The sequence below is a fragment of the Megascapheus bottae genome, chromosome 27, assembly GCF_031878675.1.
Source record: "Megascapheus bottae isolate mThoBot1 chromosome 27, mThoBot2.hap1, whole genome shotgun sequence".
NCBI classification, from domain to species: domain Eukaryota; kingdom Metazoa; phylum Chordata; class Mammalia; order Rodentia; family Geomyidae; genus Megascapheus; species Megascapheus bottae.
In genome coordinates this window covers 13,453,330-13,468,893 of record NC_143535.1, presented here as the reverse complement: position 1 = coordinate 13,468,893, position 15,564 = coordinate 13,453,330, and the positions used below count along the sequence as shown (strand labels likewise).

Sequence of the window (15,564 nt, the reverse complement as noted above, 5' to 3'; positions counted from 1 at the left end):
TTTGCGACTCTCCATAAAGTTTATCCTTTTACAAGGGTATGAATCATTCATTGTTTTTCTTCATTACTTATAGTAAACAGAAAGAGCAATATATATGTAAACAAAGTTGCTCAATACACATGAGTGAATGGTGTGTGAATTGTATGTCTTTTATTTTTTTTGCCAGTCCTAGGGCTTGAATGCAGCGTCTGAACGTGTCCTTGGGCTTTCTCAAGACCAGAGTTCTATCACTTGAACCACAGTACCAGTTCTGGCTTTTTCTATGTATTTGGTACCAAGGAGCTAAACAGGGCTTTGTGCATGCTAGGAAAGCACTCTACCACTAGACTATACTCCTGGTCCAAATTGTATGCCTTTTAAGCAGTTGTAAATGAGACTTGGCTTGAAATGAGTGTTGAGTAATTTTTGAGGTATATACTTTGTGGATAATTTAACCCAAAGGAAAAAAAAATTAGAAGGAAACTCTTCAGAATTAATGAGTAAAGACAGATTCCAGAGTACACAATATATAAGAGATAAGAAGGGAATTGAAAAGGAATAGAAGGGCTTGTAGCTTGATGAGAAGGGTCATGTAAATGTAAGGAAGAAAACTTCAACAGATATGAGATAGACACCTGTAATCCTACCTACTTGGGGAGGGGATAAGAGGGTGGGGCTGAGATCTGAAGATCAGGGTTCCAAGCTAGCCAGGCAGGAAAGTTCATGAGACTCTTATCCCTAATTAACCACCAAGAATGCTGAAGTGGACCTATGTCTCAAGTGGTAGAGTGTTAGCTTTTAGTCAGAAAAGTACAGGGATAGATAGATTGTGGGGGTAATAGATGCAAAGATTTATGTTTGGAGATTACAGCTTCTTTGTTACTCCTAAATAGAAATTTTACTACACTGCATTTTATAGGAAGGGACAATGCAAGAAATGAAGGTGAAAGGAAGGAAAAAAAGATGAACTGTCTTGGCTTTAGGGAAATTGGGTAGTTGTAGTAGGTGAGATGGCAGAACTGAGAATAAGTTTCCCAGACCATTGATAGAGGAAATTTTCAGTAGGTTGGTGAGTAGCTTTTTTAATGCATTACTATAGGTAAATTTAAAGGAAATTTGGGAGTATTTTTTTTTTCTTTCTTTTTTTTTTTGTTAGTTGTTGGGCTTTTGAACTCTGGGCTTGGGCTCTGTCCGTGAGCTCTTCAGCTCAATGCCACCGCCCTACTCCTTGAGGCACAGCGCCACATCCAGTTATCTAATGGTAAATTGGAGCTAAGTCTCATGGTCTTTAGTGCCTGGGCCGACTTTGAACTGTAATCCTCAGATCTCAGCCTCCTGAGTAGCTAGCTATTTTTGTGCCAGTTCTCAGGCACCTTCATTAATTTTCAGTCATATTTGAATTTTCCAAATAATTAACTTTACAGAACTTTCTGAAGATAATCTTGTTTGGACTGATTAGTAACCAATGAATTTATTGATTCTCTCATATCAACCACTGGTCTTTTATTTCTACAGACAGTTTCTATGTTACATGGGGAGCCCGACATAATTCAGGAGTTAGAGGAGCTTTAGGACAACCATTACCTCCACATGGAAAGCCACTTGGCAAACTCAACTCTTCAGATCTTAAAGATGTTATTAAAAAGGTATAACATGAGTCATGAATTTGATTAAGACCTCTCTGTATTTACAGTTACAGAAATGCTTCTTGAGCGCATTTTGAAGGCCTGAAGATAGATTGTAGATATAATGATCTGTTCCTTCAGAATTAAGTCTGGTACTAATACATTAATACTTAGATGTATTTCAAAAGATGTTGTGGGAAATATGAGTGATAATGTTAAGTGAGAAATCACCTTTGGATAGTGACTGTCATGTTGTAGAATCAAAATCACTTGGAAACATAGAATTCTTGATTTCCAGCCATAGAGGTCAGACTTTGTAGATAAAGTCCAGAGAATCTGAGAATCTGAAATTTTTTTTTTTTTTTTGCCAGTCCTGGTCTTGAGCTCAGGGCCTGAGCACTGTCCTTGGACTTTCTCAAGGCTAGAGCTCTACCACTTGAGCCTCAGCACCACTTCCAGCTTTTTTCTATGTATGTGGTACCAAGGAATCAAACCTGGGTCTTCATGCATGCTAGGCAAACACTTTAACCACTAGGCCAAACTCCCGGCCCCGAGAATCTGAAATTTTAACAGGCTCCCAAAGGCTGTTGATGCTCCTGTTTCTGAACCTGTCTAGACTTTGTCCAGGCTTAATTGCTTTTGGCTCTTTCTTGTTTTCAGTTTAGTTGTAAATAGGAAGAAATAGTTGACTACTTTAAGTATTAATATTTATATAAAAATCAGCATAGGTTTTCTCTGTTTTTTTATGATTTGTCTGGAATGGACACTGAAAAATTTGGAAATTTAGAAGTGGAATTCTCTTATCTCGTTTTCTGTACTCCATTGTGCAGCCATGGCAATGGTTCAGTACCTGTGTCGGCTCTTGATTCATTCCCACACAGCGTGCGTGCACGCACACACACAGAAAACTTCATAAAAAAACTTTACAGGTACAGGGCTTCTAGAGTTTTGAGACAATTGATTTGTGTTAGATCTTCATATTTGAGAGCTTTTTATGTTCACATTACTTTTTACTCTTTGTATTAATGTCTAAAAGTAATTGTATTTGTGCCCCTTTGTTTATCGAGTGAGTTTGTTATTAGATAGGTACAGTGTAACTGTGAGATGGCATGAGTTCCTTCCTCTTTTTCTTAAATATGTCAAAAATGTAAAAATTTACATAAGTGATACTTTTGGAACAATGGAATTTAAATAATAAAATAGTTCCTCTGTTTTTTGAAAGGGTCTTATCCACTATGGACGAGACAATCAGAATTTGGATATTTTACTTTTCCAAGAAGTTCTGGAGTATATGTCCAGGATCGATAGAGTGCTGAGTTTCCCCGGAGGTTCACTTCTGTTAGCAGGACGAAGTGGCGTGGGTCGGCGGACCATTACTTCCCTAGTCAGTCATATGCATGGAGCAATGTTGTTTTCCCCCAAGATTTCCAGAGGGTATGAACCAAAGCAGTTCAGAAATGATCTCAAACATGTGAGTTGTTGTTTTCCATTTTTCCTTTATTTTATTTACAATTTTGCTAATTATTGGCCTAACACTTCTTTTTTTCATATATTTTTAGTGTAATTAATAGAAGGGTTACATGATATTTGCCAGACAGATGGTGCATTAATTCCCATACATAGATATCCTTTCACATGTCTTTAAAAGCCTTCAAGTCTCAAATGCATAATAGTCTTCATTCTAATTTTTGATATTTTACCCATAACTCTTAGAAAATTACATTTTATCTATAAATAGAAAAGAGATTACTATTAAGATTTCTAATTTCCAGGTACCCCAGATTGTTATATTAAATGGACATAAATGATGAACAAAAGGATGGAATTTATATCCAAATAGCCTACCTCTGAAATAATTAAAATTGCCATCACAGTTTTTATTCATACATTTGATTTCCTTACTTACCTTTTTGTTGGTTTGCTTTAATATAAATGAATAAAGGGCCTACTTTATATAGAGTAGATCATGAATAGTGACATATTTACTTGAGAACAGCTTTTAACTGTCTCTAAAACATGTAAAGAGTACTAATAATTATTTCTCCCGTTGAAGGTGCTGCATCTTGCAGGAATTGAAGCCCAGCAGGTAGTTTTACTTCTGGAGGATTACCAGTTTGTACATCCTACATTTTTGGAAATGATCAATAGCCTTTTGTCCTCAGGTAAGTGCATGGTTTCTACTCAATGAAAGTAAAAATATAAATATGAAAGTTAAGTCAAATTATCTTGAATGACCTTTACTGTGTTGTAAGGAACTTTGGCTGTGGTTATTTACTGAAGGAGTAATGTAGGCTAAACATGGCTTGTGGCTGAAGAATTAAGGAAACCCCCCCCACACACACACACACTTTTTTTTTGGCCAGCCTTGGGGCTTGAACTCAGGGCCTGAATACTATCCTTTTCTGTTCTCACTTGAGCCATTTCAGGCATTTTTTTCCCCCTATGTTTATGGTATTGAAGAATCAAACCCGGGTCTTGTTGCATGACAGGCAAGTACTCTACCACTAGGCCACACTCTTGGCCCTGGAAACTCCATTTTTATAAGTCCAGGAAATTATGTAATGTGTTACCAGCTATTGGTGAATGTACAGGGAAAATTTTTTTTTCTCAATACACTACCCCTTTCCCTTTTACCCCACCTCACTCTTTTTTACATATGGACTTCTTATTTTATTTGCTGAACTTTGCTTTTGGCTTTCTAAGGAATTACACTATTTGAGACCTCCCTTGAATGGGTCGTTAATACATTTGTACACACTTGCATACCACTCAGTATTTTTACTTAGGACTTTGTAGGCTAGAACTAGCTTCCACATATAATTGAAAACATTAATCCTTTGCCTCTCTGGGCCTGACTTAATGTTAATAATATTTTTTTCCAAGTTTTTGCATTTCTCCACTAAATGATACAATTGTTTCTAATGGGTAAGTAAAATTCCATTGTGTATGTATACCACATTTTCTTAATCCATCCATTGTGGGGTAGCTAACAAACATTTGTGTTTTACATACTTATTCAAGAAGTCCCCATGGTTTAATATTGAAAGATTTATTCCTCAGCAATTCAGCATCTAAGTGGGAAGAGAGGAAAGCAATTAATTATAATAAATAATAAACAGTATGTGAAAAAGACGAATATTTAGTATATGTCTAGTTAAGATATGTAATGTATATCTAATTAGGAAAGGATCTTGGGACTAGCATTTGGCAAAGTTAAATCCTGAAAGATAACAATTATTTAGTGTAAATGAAAGGAGCAAAGGAAGACGGGGGGAGGGGGAGTTGTATATTTCAGGAAGACAAAATATTTTATATTTCTGTAACAAGTTCATTGAGGTAGGGAATATAGGATGTATTGGGAAGGGTGCAAGATAAACTTATCAAGGCAGACAGGTTGTGAATTCTCTCGAATGGCTTCTTTGTGTTTAAATTGAGCAAAATGAAGCTGTAGATGTAGAGTTCGGTCATGGTGATTGTTTATATTTTTTGGAAAAGGAAGAATTAATAAGGCAGATTATGTAATACACAAATTGAAAACTGTTTGTAAAGGATATATTTTAGATTGATATATGACAGCTAAAATTTAAAAGCTATGTACTATTTTTTTTTTCAGGTGAAGTCCCTGGTCTCTACACTCTGGAAGAATTAGAACCCTTGCTATTGCCTCTTAAAGACCAAGCATCACAGGATGGCTTTTTTGGACCTGTCTTCAATTATTTTACATATAGTAAGTTACCCACAATTCACTACTGAATTTAAGTTCTGACTCAAGTGAAACGAATGCCACTTTAATTTTCTCAATAGATGGCAAAGGTAACAAGTTTTGAGCTAATTTAGTAAGCTTTGAGTTAATTTAGTAATATATCTTTTGTTTTCCCCCTGGAGATTCTAGCACATAAGTAGCCTAAAGCCTAAGAAAAATTTTAGCAAAGGAAATTGTTGAAAATGAGGTCATATTCTTGGACTATTTATCATTCTTCCTTTCTTCTACTGTGATAAAATTAGAGCTGCTTTAGTATCATTTATTTTAGAGAACTGTTGAACTATTTAGATTGTACCAATTTTTTTTAATATATTTTAAATGCTACGTATTGAGTCAGTTTTTTGGGGGTTTGTTTGTTTGTTCGTTTTGGGATATGGGGCTTGACTTCTGGGCCCAGGCGCTGTCCCTGAGTGCTTCAGTTGAAGGTAACACTCTACCATTTCAGCCACAGTGCCACTTCTGGTTTTCTGTTGGTTAATTGGACATAAGAGTCTCACGGACTTTTGTGCTTGGGCTGGCTTTGAACTGCAATCCTGAGATCTCAGCCTCCTAAGTAGCTAGGATTATAGGGGGGTGCCACCAGTACCCAGCTTTAAGTCAGTTTTATGTGAACTGTACAAATAAATAATGCAATAAATAAATAGAAATAAGTAAAAAATAAGCCAGTGAGGGCCAGAAGTTTAGCCAAGTGGTAAAGCGCTTGCCTAGCATGCACGCAGACCCGGGTTTGATTCCTCAGTACCATATACATAGAAAAAAAAGCCAGAAATGGGCCTGTGACTCAATTGGTAGAGCTCTAGCCTTGAGAAAGCCCAAGGCAGTGTCCAGGCCCTGAGTTCAAGGCCCAGGACTGACCAAAAAAAAAAAATAAGGCAATGATCTCACCATTCAATCATAACTGCACGTATGCCCTTGATGCATGCTAAAAAAAAAAACATACAGGAAATACATGTACAAACACATATTTACAACTACCTTTTAACCAAAATAAAACTCATCATAATATTATTTTATAGCTTGTTTTTAAAAGCTCCTATTACTCCATTTAAGTAAATTTCAGCCTTAAGAAACCAGACCATACATAAATTTCCTGAATATATACTATTACTGTAATTTTCTTTTTTTTTGTATTTTTAAGGAATTCAACAAAATTTGCATATTGTCTTGATTATGGATTCTGCAAACTTAAACTTCATAATAAACTGTGAGAGTAATCCAGCTTTACATAAGAAATGCCAGGTGCTGTGGATGGAGGGTTGGTCAGACAGCAGTATGAAGAAAGTAAGTTTAACTGAAAAGGAAAAATTGAGCACATTTCAATTCTGAAATTAGTGGCTTTTACATGTTCTCTTGCTGTTAACTTTAACATTAGCTTACCTGTGGTTCTGAACACCTGTTATGTTTGAAAATATCTCTGTTCTTCATAGGTTTTTGTTTTGGTGTCATTAACAGACCTTTAACTCAGTACCTTGTGCTTTCACTTAACTTTCTTGCTAAAATTTAATGCTCTACCACTTGGTCACACTTCTAGTCTGGCTTTTTGTGTGTGTGTGGGGGGGTCATGGGGCTTGAACTCTGGGCCTTGGCACTGTCCCTGAGCAATTCAGCTCAAGGCAGTGGCCCTACCCCTGAGCCACAGCCCCAATTCCCATTTTCTAGTGGTAATTGGACATGCGAGTCTCAACAGTCTTTAGTGCACAAGCTGGCTTTGAACTGAGATTCTGAGATCTCAGCCTCCTGAGTAGCTAGGATTATAGGCGTAAGCCACTGCGCCCAACTATCCTGGCTTTTTACTAGTTAATTGGAGATAAAAGCTCACAGATTTCTGTCTGGGCTGGCTTCATGATCCTCTGGGTGTCAACATCCTGAGTACCTATGGTTTTTTTCTTTTTATTCGTATGTAATTGTTGAATGTTGAATTGTAGGTTCAGGTGTACTCCTAGAGCACGCCTAAAGGCCAAAGAGTTAATCATATTTAAAAATTTTATGTCTAACCTTACGATTAAATATTTGCATAATGATAATTAAGAATTGCTATGCAGACCTGCTCCTTACTAGGAAGTTGTTCTACCACTTGGGCTGTGCTCCAGCCTATTTTTTGCTTTTATTTTTTTGGACAGAATGTTGTGTTCTTGCAAAAAGCTGGCTTTAGACTAGAATCTTCTTAGTTCTGTTTCCTATTATCCAGGATTGTAGGCTCACAGAACCACCTGAGCAACAGGTAAGGCTATGATGTAGGTCTATTAAGAGGAGAATATGAGACTTTGAGGTTTAGATATGTTAAATATGAGTTGTCAAAGATCCAAGTTATATGTCTGAAGGGGAATTTAGATACAGAGTGTGAAGGTCCATGGCTTTGGCATACAGAAAACAAATTAGAGAATTATTAGGTGATATTTAAGCTATAAGAATAAACATGAATAAAGAGAGCAAAGGCAAAAAGAGAGCAGAGATTGAGGATTGAACTCATGGCACTTACTGTTCAGAAGTTGGGAGAATAGAGAAGAACCAGCAGAGGCAGCTTGTGAAAATCAGTTAGGCCTAAACCAAGGGAGGACAACACTTGAAAGGAAGGAAAATGATCAATTATGGCATATTGAAGTAAATTAAAGTTAGCAACATAAAGTTCACATTTGAGTTTAAAGAAAAATTTTGTCTGTTTTAGATACCAGAAATGCTATTCACTGAAACAGATGAAGAAAAATACAGTGACAAAAAAAGGAAAGAGGAAAAGAAAAAGGATGCAGGTAATACTGATAGAATTAATTTTATCTGATTTTTTAAAATTCTAATGTTTGTAGATTCCTTAAAAATTCATGGTAATTATGAATCTGAATGCTGTTATTAACAAATTCGCAATTAAATTTGGACCTCTTTAAAATAAATATATATTGTTTAAAAAGAGCTCAACAGACTATAGTTTGAAGAAATTAAAAAATAATGCACAATTTTTTTCTGTTACATATAAATGTAAGACTCTGATGTGGGAAGGTAAATTATGATAGAAGTGTGATTACATGGGAGAGCTTTTATTTGGCATAAAGAAATAGACATTTTTGGGGCAGGGGGAGGGAAATGGGGACCAAGACATGAGAAAGGGTATCAATGTTTGTGAAGTAATGCACCCTCTATCTGGTGAATGTAATGTAACCCTTCTATTAATTACAATAAAAAATATATGGAAAGAAAAAAAAGTCAGTATAAGGAAAAACTGAAGGGACTTAGTCCATGTTAAAAGTCCATCTCCGTAATCTAAGAAAGACATGGTTAAAGTCTGAAATGAGAGGGTAAAGATGGAGGAGGAGAGCTGGGTGAGGCATGTGTGTAATCCTAGTACTTGGTAGACTAAAGCAGCATGGTGAAACTGTAGTACACAATGAGACTCTTCCCAGAGCAAAACAAAGCAAATACCTCCCCCTCTCCCCAAAAAACTGGGATATTAGGAAGATAGGAGTTCTAGAATACATATGTAAGAGTGCCTGTGCATTTCTACAAAAAGATGATCTCATATTTATGGTTATATAAAGTAGAAGTATCTAGTATGAAATAACTATTAAAATCATTTCTCCCAATTAATGAATTATGCTTATGAGTAAATTTTCATTTTCTCTCTTTGTCTAGTTGATCCTGACTTTTTAAAATCATTTTTGTTAATTCATGAATCTTGTAAAGCCTATGGTGCTACACCAAGCCGATATATGACCTTTTTGCATGTGTATTCTGCCATTAGTAGCAGCAAAAAAAAGGAATTACTAAAGAGACAAAGTCATTTACAGGTATAGTATTGTTAATCTTGAATTTATCTTGAGTTATTTGTAGGAGACAAGAATTATATAAATCACAATGTCACATTGCTTATGGCATTTATGTATTTTAATGTAATACATTATATGCATTCATACCTTTGGAATGTACTATCTTAAAAAAATTGGAAAACATTTTCCTCATCTGCATTATACACTGGATTATACTAATGATACATGAGACATATCTATAATATACATAGATGCGTGCACAGACACATACTATATATACACAACATGCCACACTGGAACTTAAGACTTTTGAGGCCTTACATTGTTGCTTAAATTTTTTTCTCACATCTAGCACTTTACCACTTGACCCATTCCTCCACTTCCAATTTGTTTGGATTAACAGTTAAACCTTTTTTCCTTTTTGATGCTACTGGAGTTTGAACTGCAGGTCTCAAGCCGCTAGTAGGTGTTCTATCATTTAAGGCCCTCCCCAGATCTTTTGGTTTTTACCTATTTTTTTTTAAATAAGATCTAAAACCAAAAGGACTGAGAGCATGGCTCAAGTGGTAGAACTTTAACTTAAATGTGATACTAGAATGATGCCAGCCTCTGAGTTGTCAGCAAATCTTTCTTCTCTAGAGGTATAGGGTAATAAACTAGAATCTAGCCTAAGTCACATACTTATTTTCTTCTTTCTAATGATTTGTTTTCATTTGTGTTAAGTCACTCTCTTTGATTTTTGAGAAGGTTGATTTCCTAATTTAGTTCTCAATATTGCTCTGTGTAAATTGCCTATATTCACTGAGTTTCAATAGGACTAGTGTAAGAATGTGTTAGATAATATAACGTGAAGAACCTAGCATGCTAGCTGTCTTCTACTTTCAGATGATAAGTACATATTGGTTGCATTCTTTTTCTCCAAGACTTGTTCTAAGTCTTCTAAAACATAGCTCACTTACAAAAAGGAGGATTTTTTTTGGGGGGGGGGTCTTGAACTCTGGGCCTGGGTGCTGTCCCTGAGCTCTTCAGCTCAAGGCTAGCACTCTGTCACTTGAGCCACAGGGCCACTAATGGTTTTCTGGTGGTTAATTGGAGATAAGAGTCACATGGACTTTAGTGGCTGGCCTGGCTTTGAACTGTGAGCCTCAGATCTCTGCCTCTTAAGTAGCTAGTAATACAGGCATGAGCCATGTTCGCCAGCTAATAGGAATTTTGATCAGTCCATTCCATGGATTGATCTTGGGCAATGTAGAGTATTGTAATGGCAAGTTCAGGATCAAATGCCCACCCAAAGAGCAGGAAGGCAGTATGAGCAGTGGCTTACTGGTATTGGTATACCCATATAGACAAAAGCAAGGCACGTACACTCTTCAGAGAATAGTGCTGCTTAGTTCATTTCACCCAATGAGACTAACAGTTAGAAAGGGCTTACTATTTTCCCTTGTTTTTTGTTTTTTTTTCTAACATGAGTAATAACCTTGTGTTTAAGCTATCAAACATATTGAGCTACTAAGTATTATTGATGTTTTAAAATTTACCTCTCTTTGCAACCCCTGAAATCTTTCATTGCATCTTAATGTTTAGTAAGTTTTTATAATTAGCCATGGGGAAAAAAAACCCTAAGTGTCTTTAAGTTTCTATGTACTACTTGCATATTTGCTCAGTTCTTTCCCACGGGAATTTATTTATACTATGTATGTGTGCAAAACTTTTTCATATTGCAAATCCATTTTTATTGACATAGGCTGGTGTGTCTAAACTAAATGAAGCTAAAGCTCTTGTGGATGAACTGAACAGGAAAGCCGGAGAACAAAGCATATTACTTAAAACCAAGCAGGATGAGGCAGATGCAGCACTTCAGGAGATCACAGTATCAATGCAGGTAATGGAGACTTGAGTGCAGACATGCAAGTAATAAGTTATCAGTGTAAATAACATTTCTGGGCCGAAAGTTTGACCTAGTGGTAGAGAGCTTACCTAACATGCACAAAGACCCAGGTTCCATTCCTTAGTACCACATACACAGAAAAAGCTGGAAGTGGTACTGTGTTTCAAGTGGTAGAGTTCTAGCCTTGATAAAGCCCAAGAATAGTGCTCAGGCCCTGATTCCAAGCCCCAGGACTGGCAAAGAATAAAAAAATAACGTTTCCTACTTACAGAAACTCAAAAAACATTGCTCATCCAATACTGAGTCAGGCTGAAAGAATAATAACTTGAACTTTTGTAGAATTGCATAACATTAAGGTTACTTGACTTGTCACTTGATAATTCCTATAGGATGCTAGTGAACAAAAGACAGAACTTGAAAGGCTGAAGCACAGAATAGCAGAAGAAGTTGTGAAGATTGAAGAAAGAAAAAATAAAATTGATGATGAATTAAAAGAAGTACAGGTAAGCTAAGAAGGAGACATTCTACCAGCCATTTATATGCTTGATTACCACTTGTATGTAGAGTTTAAACATTACTTGTAGCTTAATTTAATTTACAAAAAAAGGAACAAGGCAAGCCTAACAGTTCAAAGTAATTTAGGCTTTAGATAAACATATTGTTTTGGTTGTTTAAATAAATGATCACCAATAGATCATTTGTGAAATTATTTCTTTTTAAAAGTGTTTGGTTTTGAAATAAAGTGACATTTTCTCTTTTAGCCTCTAGTTAATGAAGCTAAACTAGCCGTTGGGAACATTAAGCCAGAATCTCTTTCAGAAATTCGCTCCCTACGCATGCCACCTGATGTAATCCGAGACATTCTTGAGGGAGTTTTAAGGTTGATGGGTATCTTTGATACATCCTGGGTGAGCATGAAAAGGTTAGTTTTTGAGTCTGTGCACAATGTTATTTCAATAATAAATTGCACTTCCAGAGTTTTTAATGTTTATTTTTCTCAAGCAAACCTTTATCTAAATACATTTTACTCTGAAATTCAAGTTGTTCTGTATGATGATAAATCAAAATCTTAAATTACTCTCTCCCAGGAAGTGATGGTCAGAAGTATGGAAAGGAGGAAAGGGATGCCATAGCATTGTTGATTCTTTCATGGTAGGGAAGCACAGATTGACAGGTGTACAGTCCCTTTTTTCAGTCAGGAGAGAGGGAAGAGAGAGGAGAGAGAGATAGCCGGAGGGCAAGTACTTGCTTATGCCAAAAATCATATGAGAGAGACAAACTAGCAAAGTAGGCGAATTAACAGTATGGGCTTCATTTCATTTGCCTGTGCTGACGTTAAATTCTGTGTTGGATTTGGATTGATAGTATAGTACTGGTGTCTTTTTTAAAAAATACTAGCCTATATGAGTTATATTCAGAATGATTTCATTGTTATATCTGCTCAGATGTTTGTCTTCCAGTTCTCCAAGATTTTTATCTGGAAATAGGAAAAGTAACTCTAAATACCTTAGAAATGAATCATGAAGTTGCCTTACATATCTTAGAACATTTGAATAGTTCATAAGGTAGGGTACGGAATAAAAGATTGTGATTCTAATATTTCTTTTTTTTTTTTTTTTTGCCAGTCCTGGGCTTCAGCTCAGGGCCTGAGCACTGTCCTTGGACTTTCTCAAGGCTAGAGCTCTACCACTTGAGCCTCAGCACCCTTTCTGGCTTTTTTCTATGTATGTGGTACCGAGGAATCGAACCCGGGTCTTCATGCATGCTAGGCAAGCACTCTACCACTAGGCCAAACTCCCGGCCCCCGTGATTCTAATATTTCACTTAGAGTATTTTAAAATGATCACTAGCCACTATTTTTTTTAGTACTTATTTTATCTTTAAGATGTTGTACAAAGGAGTTTTGAGTCACTATTTCAACTTATGACAATACATTTTGTTCAATGTCACTTTTTCCATCACTCTTCCTCCAATTTTTTAATATTCTGTTTTTGGTAATGAATTAAAAGTAATGAATGTGATACTGAGCAAGATTATTTCAGAAATAACCCCTTTTTAGCCTTATTTTAATTAATATTGTCTAAATTTAGTTTCCTTGCCAAAAGAGGTGTGCGAGAAGACATTGCAACTTTTGATGCACGAAATATTCCAAAGGAAATAAGAGAGAGTGTTGAAGAGCTGCTTTATAAAAATAAGGCCTCCTTTGAGTCAAAGGTAATTTTTGAATATTACACTATAAACTCCCCCTTTCTACGATGTGTAGCCTGATTTTTAATATGGGACATTTTGTCATTCTCAATTGTTTTGATAGCCTAAAACCTAAAATTAAGAAAAATTAGGTACTATAGTCATTACATAGATCTGTAATAGTAGGCATCATACTTGCGAGCTAGTAACTAGAATCCAGGTCACAGGAAGTTTATTCTTCTATCAGTGATAAATTCTCTCCTTGTCATACTTTTACTTTCAACTTGTCAATTAAGATGCTTTAACCCATGTACTTGTCACATTATAGCACGTCTCTGGTAGGACAGATTTCAATGGACTGTCTTAAGTTGTAAAATCCCAGTAGTTTATATCCCTTATGGTACCATGTACTTCTTTCTTGACTCCATTTACAATGATTTAAAAATTGCTCTTATTTACAAAATTTCTGTCATGTATAGAAGAAATGGAATGAGTGCCTGCATATTGTTGTGAGTGTGGCCTGTGTTTATTGAAAATGAAGTAATTAGATTAGGTTGGTGAAACAGTTTATGATAAAGATTCCATGTGGCACTGATTTTATATATAATCTTCTTTGCCATTCCTGGGGCTTGAATTCAGTGCTTGGGCACTGTCCTTGGACACTTTTTGCTCAAGGCTAGCACTCTGCCGCTTGAGCCACAACGCTGCTTCTGGCTTTTCTGTGTATGTAGTACTGAGGAATTAAACTCAGGGCTTTGTGCATGCTAGGTAAGCACTCTACCACTAGGCTATGCTCCCGGCCCTGTATTTTTCTTAATTAGAATAAATTTCAAGTAGATTATTAAATAGATGGCTTGCATAAAATGTGTTAAAATTAACTTGCACTGATTTGAAATTAAAGTTGGGTATTGGATAATGTCTAATGAAATCTTTCAGAATGCCAAGCGTGCCAGTACAGCAGCTGCACCTTTGGCTGCCTGGGTTAAAGCTAATGTACAGTATTCCCATGTCTTGGAACGAATTCAGCCTTTGGAAACTGAACAGTCTGGATTAGAGTCGTAAGTGAAACATAAAACATCTGTGATTGTCAGTTGATGAGCATATTATATTGTTAATATTTACTTTGGGTTTATTTTAAGGGGCTAACATTGTAGAATTTAAAGAGTCATTTGAAAAGAAAATTTTTAAATGGATTTAAAAAAAAACACTTGGGAAATAGATAGCAGAATCAGCACTTTCACTGTCATTTTCTAATTGGAAGAGTAAGTTGATAAAACTTCCATTACGAAAACACAAAGCTTTATATAAGAATAATACTGAAGAACAAAAGAGTGTTTTAGAACTTAGAGCTTTTCTGATTGTTTTTACCACCTAAGTTCTAGGAACTATTTGTCATATAGTTCAAAAGTGTATCAGAGCAAGCAGGAAGAAGGTTGAACTGTTTACCTTGAAGTGAAGACTCAATTAGCTAGTGTTACCAAATTGGGATTGTATTTTATCACTTTTGTTCTACATACAACCAAGAGGTTTATTAGATGTTGTAGTGCTTATTTGATACTACTTTTAACTCTCAGCTTCTGAATTTTTCAGTATATTGAAGTTTTTGTGTTAAATCTGGCAGCAATTATGACACCTTTAATACAAAAAAGTACCCTTTGAGAAGACTTTTACTGTTCCATTCCAGTTGAGCCTAGCAGAAATGCACAGCAGTGCACAGCCTCCTCCCTGTGGTTTGGTTTATCAAGTATCTCCCCTACCATTGTACTACTTCCATTTGATTTTTGTTGAAGTACTAGTTTACAAAGTTGTATTTTTTTAAATTTTACTTAAAAAAACTTACACCCACTTATTCTTACATAAAATATTTTATTGCTCCGAGGATGTTGTTTGTTCTGCTTTTTAAACAATTTTACTTTTCCTAGTGTCTTTGATAATTCCTTCTGTAATTCTTTGTGTTTTTTTTGTTGTTGATTATTTGCTTCTGTTCAAGTTAGAATCTTTCTAGACACTTCTGATCTGTGGCAGTCAGTGATAAATTGTGAAATACTGGATCTCTGATGAGCAGCTCTGAGTGTAGAGTTTGGCTCCTTGGCTATTGATATTGGCCATCACTTTAGATGATCAAGTATAGATTGGCATTGGTGACAGCCCTTCAGTATTCAAGGATTTTTTTAAGAAGGAAATGCCATTTGTTTTTCTCTAAAAGATTCTCATATCTTCATGTAGGGTATGGATGGGATCAGTGGAGTCTTTGGGGATAAGCTACACTTTCTGCATTTTGGGTTAGTTAATAAAGTATATTTTTAAAATATCTGTGTCCTTGAGGGAAGAACTGGAGAATATATGATTAAATATATATTATGGTTG

At 35.7% G+C, this 15,564-nt stretch overlaps 1 protein-coding gene across 3 annotated transcripts in view; it reads left to right on the top strand.

The window, feature by feature from the left end:
- Nucleotides 1–15,564, top strand: part of Dync2h1 (dynein cytoplasmic 2 heavy chain 1) — a 159,546-nt gene that overhangs the window by 60,174 nt on the left and 83,808 nt on the right. For all 3 annotated transcript variants that reach the window (XM_090319607.1, XM_090319606.1, XM_090319609.1), the window contains 12 exons: nucleotides 1,495–1,625; nucleotides 2,827–3,075; nucleotides 3,658–3,766; nucleotides 5,218–5,331; nucleotides 6,506–6,648; nucleotides 8,033–8,114; nucleotides 8,989–9,143; nucleotides 10,867–11,004; nucleotides 11,400–11,513; nucleotides 11,772–11,932; nucleotides 13,101–13,224; nucleotides 14,134–14,255. In XM_090319607.1, the coding sequence (XP_090175733.1) occupies nucleotides 1,495–1,625; nucleotides 2,827–3,075; nucleotides 3,658–3,766; nucleotides 5,218–5,331; nucleotides 6,506–6,648; nucleotides 8,033–8,114; nucleotides 8,989–9,143; nucleotides 10,867–11,004; nucleotides 11,400–11,513; nucleotides 11,772–11,932; nucleotides 13,101–13,224; nucleotides 14,134–14,255 (1,642 nt within the window). The remainder of the gene's footprint in view (nucleotides 1–1,494; nucleotides 1,626–2,826; nucleotides 3,076–3,657; nucleotides 3,767–5,217; nucleotides 5,332–6,505; nucleotides 6,649–8,032; nucleotides 8,115–8,988; nucleotides 9,144–10,866; nucleotides 11,005–11,399; nucleotides 11,514–11,771; nucleotides 11,933–13,100; nucleotides 13,225–14,133; nucleotides 14,256–15,564) is intronic.